The sequence below is a fragment of the Grus americana genome, chromosome 14 (genome assembly GCF_028858705.1).
Source record: "Grus americana isolate bGruAme1 chromosome 14, bGruAme1.mat, whole genome shotgun sequence".
Classification (NCBI taxonomy): Eukaryota; Metazoa; Chordata; class Aves; order Gruiformes; family Gruidae; genus Grus; species Grus americana.
The window spans coordinates 9,894,887-9,911,834 of record NC_072865.1 but is presented as its reverse complement, the minus strand read 5'-3'; the positions used below and the strand labels follow the sequence as shown (position 1 = coordinate 9,911,834).

The window sequence follows — 16,948 nt, the reverse complement described above, 5'->3', positions numbered from 1 at the left end:
GCGTAATTATATGTAGCAACTTCTTTTAAATAGTTCAAGGCAATGTAATGACTGTAATTAGGCTGCCATATACAACATAAAAAGAAAAAAATCCCCAAAACACAGAACGCATTGAGCCAGGACCTTATTAGTAAGAGAGGAAAGTTTAAAAACCCTGAACATTTATTACATGTTTTATGAAAACCAATGGCTTAGCAGTGGCTGTCCCTTCCAAGTATGACTTGTGGTGCAGAGTTGCTGGGGCTGCAGCTGTCCCCTCTCACTCTGGGGTGATGCTGCAGTAACTGTGGTCCCTGCAGGGAACCTGGCCCGGGCAGGTTCTGCTAAAAGCCAGACAACTTTTCTTCTTGTGCTTGAGGTTTTCTGCAGAGTGGTTTCACTCCTTTGGCCAAAAAGAAGCAGTAAACAGCTGGTGCAGTGGTGTAGGAGCCCACAAAAGTGAAGAAAGCCAAAAGCTCCTGCACCAGCAAAGCCCAGCTTATCACTTTCCCTCCCATGGAGCATCACGCTAGCACTAATCCGTGTATGGCAGCCAGCCCAGGCTTTAGCAAGCCGCAACTGCTACTCTGGGTTTATTAGCAGGTTCCCATAGCACTGCCCTCCCCAGGCATCCCCTCCTTCTCTGCACTTGCTGCCATCTGACCTTCCTGGGTGATTTGTTGACTGGGAGAGACTGGTGGGTGTTTACAAGGAGCTTTGCTCCCGTTTCAGCTCCCAGGCCCACAATGGAAACACCAACATGAGCGAATCTTTAAGTAAACAGCCAGGCGTTGGCAGGAGGGGAAGGCTCTGAATGATGACTGAAATGTCAGACATTTATTATTAAGTTGGTCCTGATGTTGACAGCTGAGCCCATTAAAAGCATTCTTGATCAAAAAAGCCACAGGCAAACCTGATTCTTAAATATCCCAGCTGTTCCTTTTGGCCTAGTTTTTGAAGTCTTAAGAAGGAAATAAAATTTTAGAAAATATTTACAGACATGAGAAATGCAGGATTTCATCATGACTGGTGACTTCATAGGTCTGCAGGAGGCAAGGATGGCAATTAAAGAGCAGGAGGGCAAACAAATTCTCATGTCTCCTTTTGCAGAGATATTGCCCATCTTAGAAGTTGAAGCATGCGTTGTTAGGGCTGGAAGAGCAGTAAGTCACCAGGTCTCAGCGTGAGGCTTTGAGGAGCTCTGAAGGGTTTCAGGATGTTAAAGTAGTTGTGAGCGAGGCCAAGGTTTGACAGACTTTGCTGGGAGCTATAAAGGTGAAATGATCAGTGCTGTGTTGTGTGTCAGTGAAGCAGAAATGCCAAAGAACCTCTCTGAATAATGTATGGTCTTTGCAGGTCAGTCTCCTATGAGAAGGCTGATGGAAAAGGCTTACCCTAAGCATCAGCCATAGATTTCAGGTTTGGATTAGGGTGAGAATAGAGGTCAGCAGTAGGAACAGGGAGAAGGAGATAAAATCTGACCTAGCAGGAGAGATGGAAGGAAAGAAAATTATTTACTGAAGATTAAGGCAAAACAGGATAAGTGTGAAGCTCTTTGAATGTGTAAAAAGCTACTGAGAAGAGGAAGAAAATGCTTTTTCTCACTATCTCTCATGGCTAGGAGAAGATGTCATGAGCATAAGCCAAACCAGAAAGACACAGATGCTGGGAAACAGTTTCTTGGGGAAGTTGTAGAAATTCCATTACTGGAAGCTTTTGAAAAGAAACTGGAAAACCACCTGATACAGCTGGTTATGCTTTGAGCTCCTTAGGCTCCTTCAAGCTTTATTTTTTTATGATTGCATTAATTTGTGGTTATTACTGTGATATTCAAGAGACAGCACAGCTGTTGATAGCATTTTAGAAGGATTCAACTCCAGAGCTGCAGAGTCAGGCTGCCAGAACCAGCTCTGAGAGCAAAGTCTCGAGCTCAGACCACAGACCTTGGTGGCTGAGTGTTGAGTAGAAAATGGAAGCTGTGAACAGAGAAAAGCATCTCTTGATATTTAATTAGGTTCCTTGTAAATGAGTGGGAGCATACCAGATGCTTCACCGTTTTCCCCATGGCCAGGCACAGACAGACTTTTATGACTCTTGGGTTCAGGAAGGGTCACAGAGTGTGACCAAAGCCTCCAGCCTGATGTGATCCAGACAAGTCTCTGGGGACACTTAAGCTCCTCTGTATCCAACCATGCAGATGGGGATGTGACACCCCCCCACCCCTGCCAGGCAGCAGCTCCCTGCCAAGATAACTCCTGCCTGGCTCTGCTGATGGGGATGTGGTCCCTCTGAGTCCCTGGCCAGGACTGAGGCTGCACAGGGGGTTGCTAGGCCCTCAGATCCACCAGCAGAATTGCCCAACCAGCCTAATTTTGAGGTTGGGACATGGGAACTGGGAGGAGGCAGGTGGATGGCAGTCCCTCACGTGGCGATTCACATCTCCACACATCTCTCATGTTCATGGTGCCCCTGGGAACTGCACAACTATGTTCTCCTGATGAAGGACATATTGTGCTGGAAGCACAGTGCTTGGCTAGATGGACCTTTGAGGCTAGAACAGCCATTTCTATGTCCTCATTTAAATTTCATTGATTTTTCTAAAGAATTATGTCTCCCTTGATGGTCTAGAAATAAAACCTCTTGCCTCGACTGGCGCAACAACCTCATGATTTCTATCTATTGACAAGGTGGTTTTCACACTCTGTCTCAACATAGGCAAGCTATTCTTCAACACGCTCGATCAGAGAAGGAGAAAATTACATTTATGCACCTCCTGCCGCTTCCCGTTACATTTCCCCTCCTGGCTTTCCAGAGGCAGGTGTTCATGCAAGATCCCATTTACAGGCTGGCCAGCAAGTTACCCAGCATCAGGTTTTCACAGGAATATCTCCTCCTGATGTGAGCAGTGCCCAATTAGGCATATTGCCAGGCTACAAGTTTGCAGGGATATTTTTAGTTTTCCTCTGAGGTTCCTTTTTGTCTCTAGCCTTATCTTGGCTGAAGCAAAACAGCTTGCGTGGCTACTCTTTGTGCCCCAGACTGATTTCTGGCTTTTTTCTCATGGTGCAGCCAAATGTGTGCAAAGCAAGTGAGGACATGGAGTTGCACTGGCCCTTTTGCGCAGAGCACGTGTGTCAGGCTGGTCACCCAGAGTCAAGGTCTTGCTTGAAGGATTTCCCAAACTCAAATGCTTTGAATAGCAGCAGCAGAGAGGTTGTGTGGAAGCTGGTATGAGGACCCTGCAGGTGTATGACAGCAGGTTGACTGGGCTACCTAAGGATAATGCCAAAAAGGTTCTATTTGCCAGCTTCCACTTTGGTTAGGACCTTTCTGGCCATTACATATATATTAGATGCTATTATACATATGGGTCAGGATTTTGGACGAGGAAGCCTTCATAGGTTTCAGAATTGCAACCACACTGTTGCCAGCACATATAGTCTCCAGATGTGATCCTTGAAGACCTGGTTCCGGAGCTCTTTTCCTTTGTTTGCATTTTGGTGGGTCATTCCAGCAGTGTTTTCCAGGAGCAAGTAAGAATTATGGACTTAGATTAGCCTCAAGATCCTGAAAGTGATGTACTGTGTCACTTGTGGAGGCTGTATGTACCATCTACTGCCCCCATCAACAGGAACTTGTTTGCATGGGAAAGTGCTTCTGCTGTTGGGAGTGGTTACTGGGGGTGACCTTGCTCTCATGAGCCTTATTTCTGAGAGTGGTAGTTCAACTATGCAACTCTAAATATATGTTTCCTGGTCCAGATGTCCTATTTAGGCCAAAGCCCGGACTTTGCCTGTAAGAGTTGGAAAAGCACAGACCTGCCTTTGCAGTCAATTAGCTGCCTCCAAGGCAGGAATAATCAGGAGTTGGATTGGGATAGGGAACAGGTCTTAGCTGGAACCAGAAGATGCTTGTCTGCCTCCGTCCCTATAGAGGTGAATTGCACTTAATTGCTTTCTGTGAAGTTAATTGTTACCAGATAGCTGCTTTCCTTCGCCAAGAACTTGGGTGTATTTGTGGCTCTGGAGTAAGAAGGAACAACAGAAACAATGGGGCATTTGTTATGACCGAGCCAGTTTATGCTTAATCTTTCAGTTTTTCCAGAGAAAGACCTTGGCCTTGAACTCTATCTTGGTTTATTTTCTATACTTGTCCCTCTTGCACTGTCAGGCAAACTGGAAAGCTTGGGCATGTTAGCGACTGTTTCTGAGCACTGAAATTAGAAGCTATTGTTGAATTGGGTGGCTGAGCTCAGGGCACTGGGGCAGTCAGTGGCCAGGGAAGGGTTAGAAGGCAGAAACGCGGGGCTCTGTCCCAGACTGTTTTCACTTGGTTTGCTTTAAGACGCCATAGCCAGGTCTGTGCGTTCCCTGGAGCTTTCCAGACAGGCTGAACGCGTGTGCTGTCCCTCAAACATCCTGTCCACAATGGCAGAGGAAGACCTATGCTCCCCTCCTGCCCTGCACTTCATCGGCTTGGGCTCTGCTGCCAGTTGGAGGAGAGGAGGTAAGCCCTGGTGCAAGATGTTTTGCTTCATCACTGCATTGCAGCTGGCTGGCAGGGATGCAGGTGCAGTTCCAAACTGGCCAAGAAGGTCAGTGGGGGTCAGGAGAGTCACATCTGGGCAGCTCCTTACTCCTGGCAATGCGCACCGAATAATCCCTTTGTTTAACAAATTCCTGTGTGCTTGTGATCAGGAGTGGGGGGAGGAAAGAGGAATAACTCCTGCCCAAGCGCCGGGACAGCCAGAAATGCTTTTAGCCTGATAGGAACCGCAGCTACGTTTAGTGTCTTGCTGGTGCCAAATCCAAAGCCCTGCTATACCCACTTTGAATCGAGTGTTTGTGTCATCTCACTGCCACGTGCATTAGCTCGTTCCCTGCCTTCGAGCCAGCATGTGGCCATCGGTGCAAGGGCTGTGGGATGCCTTTCTCTGCCGCAGCCGTGCCTTGCCTACTGCCTCAGTCCTGCCTTGGCTCCTTCTTTCCCCGGTGTTTCAGCCCCTGACAGGCCCAACTTGAGATGTGCTGGGTGACTTTTGCTTTCAGGACTTGGCATCGTACTGCTGCACTGAAACACCATCTGCACCTGTGAGGACATTGGTGGGGTACGCAGTGCCCCAGAGCATGCTACAGGGTGTATAGGGAAGGCTGCCATTTCCCTTCCCCTGTGTGGATGCTGACTTCAGGAAAGAGGGCTGATAGGGGGTCACTGATTAATGCATCACATCTTGGTCCCTGAGAGGGATGCTACCTGCAAGCTGGACGTTTGCACTGACCTAATGTCTTTGTGGCCTCAGGCCACGTTAGCACCATCTGCCAGCAAAGGAGAGCTGCCCAGCACCCCGTGAAACGGGTGTGGGGGTGGATCATCAGACACTTTCATGCCAGGGTGAGCTGGGAAGCACCTGACCTTCTCCTAGAGGCCAGCAGCCCCTGTTGGGGTTTAAACCGCACATGTGATTTTTCTATTTATGGTGTCCTTTCACAACTAGTAAAGCGCTTAAGTTTTTGGAAAGAGCCTGCAATCCAGCCCTGCTGAGCTGTGCTGCAACAGGTTATTGTTCTGGCATAGGTGAAGGACAGGACCTCTGCCTGGGAGCTTTCCAGGAGTTGTGCTGCTTAGCTGGAAGGAAGCAGAACTTCTTAGCATCAAATCTAACTGCAGCGCTAATGCCGACTGCAGTGCCACGAGATCTCCGACTGTGCAGAGCGTGAGGAATCCAGCTTCGTGTGCTGGCACCGTGCGGAGCTGGCACTTCCAACCCCTCCTGTCCCTGGCTGTAAGTGGAGTGTACCTGGTGCAGGATGAAGGCCAGAAAACATCTGTGTAGAAACATTGGCAGGGCTGCCTTGCTGTCTGCAGAGCACTTTGGATGCTCCTGATTCCTGGAAGCTTACTGTCTTTTGATAGAAATACAAACTATTACTGTCATTTAACTTGTCTGTAACAGCTCAGAGACATTAGAAAGCAAAAACTGAGATTCTGCTTCAAATTTGCAGCTCTAGTTGTGGCTATTTGCTCCATGTGTGTGGTTATCATGGTGCTTTCAGCCTGCCAGTGAGAAGTGTCCACTCTCTTATTTAGCAATGATCCTGCTAGTGTCCCACTAAGCCCTATGGACAGTCGGTCTGTATCAGTACAGAGCCACTTCCAGCTCATTCCCATACATTTGCCAAGGACAGCTTTTCCACTAGGTAGCCTGAGCTGTGGTGTAGATGAAAGGAAATTTGCGGTTTAAAAGCATCCTTCCATTTCAGTGAGACTTTTGCTTTGCAGGGAGTTAACACTATCATTTCCTGCTTGTGTGGGACCATTTGGTATTTCCTTCTCTGGCCTCAAGCTTGGCAGTGTAACCCTCTAACGTAGTGGTGCTGCTGCGCTGTGCCAGGCAACCGTGTCTCCGTGATGATAAAACTGTTTGCATTTGCTGGCACTCCTGACATCTCTTGTTGAGGCTGTCACAACAGCAGCAGCTGAAGTGGTTACGTAGGTCTGGTTGAGCAGGCTCTCGACCTGTGCTCTGCGCTGGGCATGGGGGACAACGGGGACAATGCTGTCTGCACCCCTTGCAAAGGGCCAGATCTAGGAGGTGGCACGTGGCAGCATCGTAGCACACACAGAGCCCTTCACTGGCAGCGGGTGGGTTCCCATGGGGTATCTGCAAGGAGAAGCTGGGCAAATTGAGTTTGATTCAGGTCCCACAAAAAAAAGTCTCCTGGAACTGAACAGACCCCATGGAAAGTGCCCTCTGGTAGCTGCAGCAAATTTGAGGAAGGCTCTGCTTATTTCCAGACTAGGAAAACAAATCTGATGTTGAAAATGTGGCTAAAATAGAAGTCACCTTAGTGGAGAAAGGCCAAGGGAAAGCTGCAATGGGCAAAGGCTGGCCCTTTCCAAATAGGTCTGAAAACAGGAACATTTTGAAACTACCAAAAATCCAGAGCTTCTTCTCAACTATGGTCTTGCGTGTCACTAAAGCCCCTCTGCCCAGTTCTAATCTTCGCTTTGCAGTTTGCTATCATGACACTATAAAGTCAAATGCCACCAGTGATGGAAACAGATATTCCTTCCCAGACGTGAGCTTCAGTAAAGTGTTCCAGCAGGCAGAGGGGAAGGGCTTCCCCAGCTGAATTTTACCAGAATTTTTACTGGCAGAAAAGTCTCAATTTTAAAGAAACGTGGTTTTCTGATCAGAAAATGCTCCCCTGGACCATCTGTCCTCAGTTGTCCAGTTTTCATCAGTCTTGCAGCATTCTTAAGGCTTGGCAGTACCCAGGTTGCTTTGGAGGCACTAAGCAGGATATGACCCCGCTTTGAAAAGCTTCTACCTAAACAGCAAATCCTGGCAAAGAAGTACAGGAGAGAGACCCTCGGATGGCAGGAGGAGGAGGAGAGGAAGCATTGCCAGCTGCAAACTGCCTGCTCCTCCCATAGACGTGCTGGTGCTCCCCATGGCAGGCTGGGAGCTGGCACAGGGCTGGGCCACGAAGGTATCCTGCTCTCTGCGGAGCCCCAGCTGCTGCAACTGGTGTGGTTATTTTTGGCATTTTCCCCTTTGACATTCAAACACTGAGCAGTGCGGTGGTGGGGCAGGCGTCGCGTTGCTCCGTGCCTGTGCTTTCCCAGGCACGGAGCTGAACCCCCTCAGTACATTTGTACTGTCCTTTGGGGTCCTCCTTGCCCACCATGTGCCTGGGAACCCCTTGGCCTTGGCCGCTGCCCTGGCTGAGCCCTCTGGGAGCAGCCAGAAGGGAAGAAGGGAGGCGAATGGCTGAACCCTTCCCATGTTTTGGCAAGTCCTGTTTGTCCCCAGTTGCATCATTTAAAATGCTGCCCTTGGAAGGTGGCCTGAAAGCCTGCAGTGATTTAGACAGACAAAGAAAAGACGACTTGAAGCCATTCATTACCCTTCCTCCAGTCACTTTCCCTTTTTCTCTTTCCCCTGTCCCTGCCAGCTCGCCAGTGATGGGAACAGCATCATGGAGACATGGAGAGGCAAGCTGGTGTCTCAGAAACGTCACGCTGGCTGCCGGCAGGACGGCTCCAGGCTCTGCTGGCAATCAGATGGCAGAAGAGCGGCTGAGATGAAGCACTTCCCTCCTCAGCTTCAGGGAAGAATAATTATGGGGGCAGGAAACCAGGTTTTGGGGATGAGTCTCCTATAAATAAAACTAAACCTGGTCTAGGGGTCAGTAAAACACCTTTGCAGCTGCTCAAGTCTCCTCAGATTTGCACTTGTTCAAACCAAAACTGGAATATGGACAGGAACTGTTTCCTCCTGGAAACTTGCCGCTGGTTCTGCCTGATGTGTCCCTTGACCTGCTGCTTCCCATAATCTCAAACCTGATATGGATCTTGTTGTGGAATGGATGTGGCTGACATTTAGCAGGAATGCTAGTTGTCGTCAGAGCAGTGCCTGGGGAGATGCAGTCCGCGCTCAACCATGCAGCTGACGCAACCTGCTGTTTTGCAAGCTCAGTCACCACCTCACTTCATCAAAGAAATGCTCTTGGCTAATACTTGGTGATGCTTCCCAGAAATGGCATGGGCAGGAAAGATGTTTGCTTGGCATAAGCTGGCCTCAGTACAACCTCTCCAGCATTGTCTGAGTGGAAGAAACCAACTTGGATGAGTTTGGAGCTAAGCTGGGTTTAGCCAGGCCACAAAGTCCAAGAGCTTTGAGTGAACGGTGTGAGGAGGCTCAGCCTCCCCTCCTGACAGCCCCACTTGCAGAAACCTCTCCAGGTAAAAGCTATGCTCCATTTCTTGTGATGCTGCAGAATCAGAAATATCCCAGCTGCAGGAGGCATACTTCCAGGATCCCCTTTGTGCAAAGGTGTCGAGACAATTTACAGTCCCAAGCCTATTTGGGGCTACCACCTTTAGTGCATTAATTTTACATGCAAGCAAAGTGATTCGTTTCTCATATCTCCCTCGACCGCAGACAGACTTGTTGGCAGATCTGGGAAGAGGAGCCTGTGCCCCCCCCCATCTGCATCTGGTTGCATTTGAAATTTCAAGCGAGCGCCAGAGCTTTCGCTCAGCTTGATTGTGCTTTTTTTTTCCCAGCCACTTCTTCAAGGAACATAAAGAGAACTCAAATGCATCTTTCTAACCAAAGTGAAGTTCAGGATTTGCTAAGAACAAAGCATTTGGTTTGCCCCAGATACAAATGGCCATTTACTCAAGGGGAGTACCCCAAGAGGCTTCAACTCCCTGGCCCCAACCGCTCTGTCCCAGGCTCTTTTGGGTTGACTTACTACAGTCCTTTGGCACAAGCAGCGGAACGTCCAGCTCTCTGGGGAACAGCCGGCAAGGCTGTGCCAGTACCAGGCAGACACGGCAGACCCTCCGGCGCCACTCGTGTCCTTGCAGCCCCCCCCCCCCCCCCACGTCCGGAACACGAGGTCCCTGCAGACCTGCCCGTGGGTCCGCAGTGCGTGAGGCACAGGGACGTGGCGAGGCTCAGCGCTTCGGCTACCCCACCTCCCTCACCGCAGGGCTGGCAAGAGCAGCACCGGCATCTCGCTGCACGCCCGCGGGCCGCCCCCCCCACCCCCCCGCACCGCCTGCCCCGGCCGGGCCGCCCCACCGCCGCCTCCCGCCAGCTGCGGGCTCCAGCTGCGGCACCGGCTCCGGCGGAGCAACAGCGGCCTCCAGTGCCGAAACCTCCTCCCTTTCTCCATCCAGGGACCCGCACCCCGTGTCCCGCTGCGCTAGGCACCGCATCTCCTCTCCCGCCAGCCCGCAGCCCTGGGGCCAGGGGGTGGGTGCCTGCAGCAAAGCTCACCGAGGCTACTACAGGGAAGAAAAAAAAGAAGAAGAAAAAAAAAAGATTTTTGCCTGGAAAAAAGGAGCCTTTTTGGTTTTCCGAGGCACTGGGTAGCTGTGACCTGCAGAACAAGTCTGAGGCTGGTGGCTCTCAGTGCGCGGGGGCCCTGTGATGGGGCGCTGGCATATGGACAAGGCTGGAGGCAGGTCAGTGTGGAGATGGCCTGTTGGACTCTTCCTCCTGGCAAAGGCCCTGGAGAACGGCTTTTAATGCACTGCATTTAACAAATGTAATTGCAAGTCATGAGAATGCTAAAATCTTCTATTGCTTAGATGCCGGAAGTTTAGGGAAGGAAAACAAAATTATTGATGCAAAAAAGACCTTCCTTGTTATGCTAGAGCCTGGCTCTGTCCTTGGGCATGTCCTAGCCTTGTCCCTGGGGCTCTGTCAGTAATTTGCTTACAGCTCTTTATGGATATTACCAAAACAAACCATATTTTTTCAGGAAGGTATTTTAAATGTCAGGGAAAGAGGTCTGCTATGTGTGTAAGAAATCCCAGTGTCAGACATGGCAATGCTTTCATTTTATTAGGAGTTTATATAGGTGAGGGACATCTTTGTCCTGTCTTCTGCAGAACAGTTGCACCTTTCAGTTTCAAGCAGAGTTGAAGCGTGGAGAGGGCTTTTGGCACATTCCCCTGTTCTTTATGCGCACGTGACTGTTTCTTTGCCTGGAAGAGAGGTTAAAAATGATAAAGGATGCCTTCAGGTCCCTGATACACAGGGCTCAGAGGACAAAGAAAGAAGGAAAGGAAAATACTGCTTAAATCATCACTTAAGTGTTATTCACAGTAAGTAAGGCCACATATTCTTGACAGGGAGTTCAGGGTTACCATGGACATGTGTTAATGAATTCCAATAAGCTCAAGAGCTGACGCTTCCTGACACCTCCTGGTAGAATAATTCACCTCTGTGCTGGAGGACAGCACTAAGACACCTCTAATGCCTGTCTGGCCGCAGACGATAGAGGTTATGACTTGTTTTGTGGGGTTTTTAGAGACAAATGCCTGCCATTGTGTCTTGCTTGGGCTTGGGCCTGCTCCCAGCCTCCTCTCCTGATTGCTTCTGCAGCAAAAGTGAGGAAAATATTAAAAAGGCACCTATGAAAAATTGTTATTATTTTTTGCCCAGTGGTGGAACTAATTACTCTGAATTGTTCCATTTTCAAGTGGAATCATGATGTTCTCTTTGGAAAGACAAACCCATTTCTCAGGTGCATAGAGAAATGCTGGTAAAATGATTTTCAAGTCATTTTGTGTTTTGCAAAGAACATTTTGCACGCTGGTCACAGTGAAGTGACCGGAGGCGACAAGTGAGACACTGCTGCCACAGGGACTCGCCAGATGCTCTCGCTGTAGTTATTCCCAGACTCCTTGCAGGCCTCCAGCTCTTGTCAGACCAGTTGCACACACAAAACTGCAAATGACACTTCATCCTGCCTCTTGGCTACTTGATTTTCCCCATGGACCAAAGCTTTATAGACGAAGACGCTCCGTTTATCTCTCCCCTGAGACATTTGGCACCAGGCAGCTTCAAAGTCCTGGTGCCTGCTCCAGATTGCCCTGACTGGGAGACCAAATGGCTGTTGTTCCTAATCCTAAAACTTCACTTAGGAACGTTACAGGGGAGCTGGAAGGCTCAGAGCTTTAACCCGCAGGAGCAGCATGTTTCTGGTTGCAGCTGCTGAGAGCTTGCACAAACAGGAGTTTGATGAAGTGCAGGGGTGCAGCGCCTGTCAACGCAAGGCAGGCGCCAGCACCAGCTGCTCGTCCATCCCTTCCCTCCCCTGGCTCCCGGATGGATCTGGATACACTACCAGCTCAGTCCTTTTCTTTTTTGTACCCCAAACTTTCCCTCCTGTAATGACTGAGGTCCCCCATCCCCTCTGAAGCTATGCTCTGCACCGGGGGGACAAGGCATCCTCGATGCCACTTTGCTCCCTGCGTAGCTGGGTTTGAAACCTTCCTCACTCTCTTTACCCCACTCTTGGTTCATGGCCAAAGCCCTAACGATGTTGTGTCTGACGAACCTCCCACCCCCATCTGTTGCACAATACAGCTGACAGCTGGTGCTGGGCTGCTGGCTTCCAGCATGGTCATTACCACCGTGCCATGCCGCGCCAGGTCATTAACCGTGGCGCCTTCGTTCAGAAGATCCCACTCAGCATGTCTCTGCCTGACTGCATCGTCTTCAGCCTTAAAATGTAAAACCAGCATTTCAGCAGGCCAGGAGCAGAACAGGGGGCAGCAGCTTGGGTTAATGAAGGAAAGAGGGGAGAGCCAGACCATCAGTTCTTATCCAGGCTTTTTTTCCTAGAGATTTGGACTCTGATCCTTGTTACTGCAGAGTTAGCTGGGAGGCAATGCTCCTAAAAGCAGAATTTGGTTCCACAAGCCCACTCATCCAGGGATCGAAAAGCTGGAATTTGAGCTTCTCTTAGAGATGTTTGCTGTTGGCAGATGGGCGTATGAGCCTGATCACCAAAAATCCCTGCCTGCACCAGGTAAAGTCAAGAGTGAAGCTCCCTTAGCGCCACAGACTGGGGCATCTGGCTACAGATAAGACTCAATCTTCCCAACAGAAATTTTAGAACCACCTAATAGCATTGAGTTGGAAGTAATTCTGTCACTTGTCTGACACAGACCACTTGCAGTGTGTAAACCCAAAATTACCTAGAGCCCAAGCCAGATGAAATGAATCAAGTCTTGCCAGAGACGTCACTAGCATTTGGACCTGGCCTTCTGCTAAGACAGTGCAGTCTGGCACCAGCACAGATTAAATATAAAGCTCATTCTTAAAAATACCCAGAGCAAATTGTATCCTTTCATATGCAGAGCAGACAGAAAGCAGAGCTCAGCTATAAATTGCTGGGATGAATAATCATAGCTTTTCCTCAGCCACCACACATCTGAGGTCACCTGGAAAAATATTTTTCTGCCTGCATGCTAGATCTGGGCAGACTTTGAGGACTTTGCCATTTGTCTGAGTTCCTGGACACCCGCCAACACAGTCCGAGCAATCACTGCAGCTTGGCAGCTGCCGGTGTGGGGAGATTTTTGGCTGTGCGGTCCTTGCTTGCAGGCAGCTCGTGTGCTGCGAGTTGCATGCAACGGACCTATTTCGCAGATGGAGTCCACATGCTCAGAGCGGCGGGTGCAGCATCCACGCGGGAGACCAGATTCATGCCAGATGTGCTGGGCTCACTGCCTACGCTCCACCCAGCTGCATGCAAACAGCTTGCTTTCTAGGAAATCCCAGACACATGTAGTAGCCCTCATCTGCATGATATTTAGACTTGCAGGAGGTCCAGATACTCACAGGTTCTGATAGCACAGCAGACACTCATTGCCGTACAGGAGGTTGTCCGTGCCACAGACAGGGTCAAAGATCCTTGTACAACCTTTTCTTAGGTCATAGTTGTCACAAGCTGGCTGGAGACACAAAAAGGTAATGCTGAAAATGTTAAACATGCTTTCAGTTTACCAAAGGAGTTTTGCATTCACAGGGAGGTGCGTATTTTGTGTACCTTGGTAACCCATCCCAGATTGTTCAGAGCTCTGCTAGGAACTCTCAGAAACACTGGGACTGCCTGTCAACATGCTGTCCCTTGGCCAGCTGAACTTCACCTGGCACTCCTGCACACCCTTAGGAGTGACAATATTGAATAATGCTCCATGGGCAGTGCCTGATCATGTTCTTCCCAGTTCTTACTTTTATGCTGCAATGATACCTGCCCTTGCACTTGCAAGCTACAGAGTAAGGGGAGCTCTGATCTTCTTGGCAGGTGACAGCAGTATTCAGCTCTTTATTAACTGTTTCCCTCCACTGAGTGTGGGGAAATGCAGTGGGAAACCAGTACCATCACTGGGATTTTGCTGTGGCACAGCAGGTGGAAGGAGGTTCCCAGGCACTGGTGTCTTCAGGCTGCCAACCCAGTAGCAGCTCACTGTACTTCACTGTATTTATCAACTCTGGCTCCCCAGCGTATGGGTTAGTGCTGTCTCACCAAAGCTGGGCACACCCTTGTACTACACAAAAATAAGAGCCTTCACCTCTATTCCTCTGTCAGCAGCTCCACCCATCTCGGCGTTTCCTAGAGAAAGAATGGAGAGAAAGAGAGAAGATGCCTTAGCACCCATCACACGGGCTGGTTTCACGGGAGACCTACTAAAGATGCTTTAGCCTGAGGACCACATGGGTGGACCTTTAGGTCTCACACCAAAGCTGGTAGGAACAAGCCATGACTTTGGTGGGCTTCTCTATGGAGAAGCTGGCCCTGAACTGACAGCTGGGATCACGTGGGTGGAACATGCGGTGAGTGTATTTTGAAAAACAACCTGAATTTGTTCAGCAGAAGGGAGTACTGAGAAGACGACCTTGGGTTGCTTATAGATCCAGAAGTTATCGATATGGAGGATTTAGGCTACATCTACATTAACAACCAGTGTGACCCAATAGCTGTGGGTCTGTGGAGTGAAACAGTTTGGTGCTGAGGACCTGATAGCCACACTCTTTTGGGTTTCAGGGATTTTACTTTGGAGTAGCGGTGGTCCAGACTCAGAGCTGTAGCTGACTACATGCTCAGTTCATCTGAAATGAGTCCAGATTTTGTGCTCAGACAGTTCTACAATGGCAACTGCCAGACAGTAAATGGATGACGAGGACTTGTTTCAGAAGCACCCTCCTGTTCTGAATGAACCCCACGAACACAGAAATCCCTGGTGAGCAGGACCTGAAGAGCAGCAACAGCTCATGTTCTCATCCCTCTGCACCATATGGGATTTTGAAAACACAGTTAGCTTAAACATTGACTTAGGTTGCGAAAGCTGCATTTTCCCTTGCATGGATGCGCTTCCTGTCGTCTTGGGTTTGCTTTTTTAAAACCAGAATAGCACCTGTTCACTCTGAAAGAATTGCAGCGTCCTAGAAATCACCATCTCCAGGCGGAAGCCCAGCCCTGAAGGGAGAGCGTCAGATCAGCAGGTCTGTTCATTTTGGGGAGCAGGTGCCAGGCACCCTTTTAAAGCCTTTGCTTTAGGCTCGCTCACAGACCACTGGTTTAATGCACATTGGCCATTGCAGCGCTCTCTGGGGATTGCTCGCTTTCCCTGCCCAGGGCCGGAGCAAGGTCCCAGCACCGGCTGGCCTGTTCCCAGGCTCACCTTCCCACCCAGCAGACCTGGGAGCTTTAGCAAGGAGAGGAAATGGCTCCTAAGCAAAATGTTGCACTCACCTTGGTAGCAGCAGAGTGCCAGGGAGAGGAGCAGAAAAACACCAGTTGCCTTCATGGTCAAGGTTATGCTTTACTGGGGACAGCAAAGAGGAAATGGGACACTTCTCAGGCTTTCACAGATCTGTCTCTGGCAGTCTCTGCTGGGACCTTTATACCTTTCCCCATCTTTGGCACCACCCTGCATGGCCAGCTCCACCCCGCAGTCTTGTGATGACAACATTCAAAGTATGGGGACAACAGCAGGTGGCAAATAGCTCATTGGTGTACGCAAGGATGAAAGCCTCTCTGAAACCAATGGAGGTAACGATCCTTATCGCTGGCAAGGACTGGAGCGGCATCTTGGCTGTGGGAGACAGCCTTGGGTCTGCACTGCAAGTCAGTAAAAAGAGACTTTGTACAAGAAGCAGTTTGGAGAAATGGGCAGGACAGCAAGGGAAATATACGTGTTAGCACAAGTAGTGTGGCTTTGATTAATGACCCTGCCACTACCTCTTGCAGGGCTCTGGGTGAAGATGGCGTTGGTCCACACACGTCTTTCCTGGCATGATCTGCAGAGCAGAGCTGAGGCGTTGCAGCTCTCCTTCCCACCCCAAACAGATAGGGACAGCAGCAAGGACTGCTGCTGGGGAGCAGAGAGCTTAGATGTGCCTGGGGCTTGCTTGTGGCTGCACGTTTGGTTCTGTTATTTTGACTGCACATCTCTGATTGTAGGCAGGCAGCCGAAACGAGCTCGTTGGGTTGGATGCTGCTCCCTTCCCCTCTCCCTGCCTGCAGTTTGGAGTAAACCCCAGGGATTTCCTACATTTACTCCACCAATGGTGCATTGCGGAGAGAGGATCAGTCCCTTGGGTATTAGAAGGATTAATTAATTTTCTAAAGCACTTTGATATCTCAGCCATAAATCACTGGAGAAGTGCAAAGCAAATTATTACTAATGGGGGCTTATGACTCAAAGACAGATTTTTAATTAGCTGAACAGAAAAAAGTCAATGCCAAGAGCAATTCAAGGAGCTGTTTATGAGACAGAAATCTCAGCTTAATCGGCAGCTGCTCCACTGTCCAAGGGAGACCCCAGTCCGAATGTGGCTCTGGAGGACACTTTCCCCTGCCAGAAGCATCCCTTGTGAGTTTGCTTTGGTGGTGATGGAGATTTTCCCCGCTCTCGTCTGGGCTTCCCTCTGCTCTCCCTGTTGGGACCTGCAACATGAGACTTTAAGAACTGCTCTTAATGTCATCTGTTATTTTATTAACTCAGAGAGTAAAGCTGGCTTTGGGTATGACCCGCTCACCAGCTGTGAATAGCTGAGCAGGGTGTTCGTGGACCTCTGTGAGCAAGCAACAGTCCTTTAGTGTGCCTGGGACAAGGATTCATGTAGTGTTATCACCCTCTAAGGAGCAAGGGAGGGAGGTATGATAATTTTTTATAGCTGAAGGAGGTTTATCTCAATTAACACTGTCCCCTGTTGCTCCTCCAACACACCTGCCAGGTTTGCAGCGTAAGTAAGGCCAATAGGTGCAAACAGGGGCTTTGGTATCACTTCCCAAAGCTGGAAGGGGACTTAGCAAGGGCGTTTATGGTTATATGCCAGGGCAACTGGGGAAAAGATTTTCCTCTTCAATCTGTAACACGTGTAAATAGAGCAGTGCTGAGAAGAGTTTCTCTGAATACCCTTGTTTGGGATGTGCCCACTCCTGGTAAAACACATTTGCACATTTTTCAGTTTAGAGATCCTTGCTGTAGCCAGGAAATGTGATAGTTTTGATTGTCCAGAAACAGCAGCATCTTTTATCGGAATCCTTGGTAACATCCAGGCACATTTCCAAACTTGAGTTTGATGGGTAAGTCCTCAGTGTTTACAAGAGCTGCTCTGCAGCTGGGAACTGTGTTGGCTCCTGGGACA

General features: G+C 49.5%; 1 protein-coding gene and 1 long non-coding RNA gene across 2 annotated transcripts in view; one reads left to right on the top strand and one right to left on the bottom strand.

The window, feature by feature from the left end:
* The window catches only part of LOC129212930 (uncharacterized), a 54,678-nt gene extending 45,336 nt beyond the window's left edge, over positions 1-9,342 (top strand). Inside the window, exon 3 of the long non-coding RNA XR_008579320.1 lies at positions 7,938-9,342. This is a non-coding gene — a long non-coding RNA (uncharacterized LOC129212930). The remainder of the gene's footprint in view (positions 1-7,937) is intronic.
* A 977-nt stretch (positions 9,343-10,319) lies between these two features.
* Positions 10,320-15,207, bottom strand: LOC129212929 (pancreatic secretory trypsin inhibitor-like). Its single transcript, XM_054842158.1, has 4 exons — positions 15,048-15,207; positions 13,867-13,907; positions 13,133-13,245; positions 10,320-10,485 (listed from the first exon to the last, which is right to left on the bottom strand). Exons 1-4 carry the CDS (start codon positions 15,100-15,102, stop codon positions 10,410-10,412), a joined length of 285 nt encoding a protein of 94 aa, XP_054698133.1. The 5' UTR covers positions 15,103-15,207; the 3' UTR covers positions 10,320-10,409.
* Positions 15,208-16,948: the final 1,741 nt, after the last annotated feature.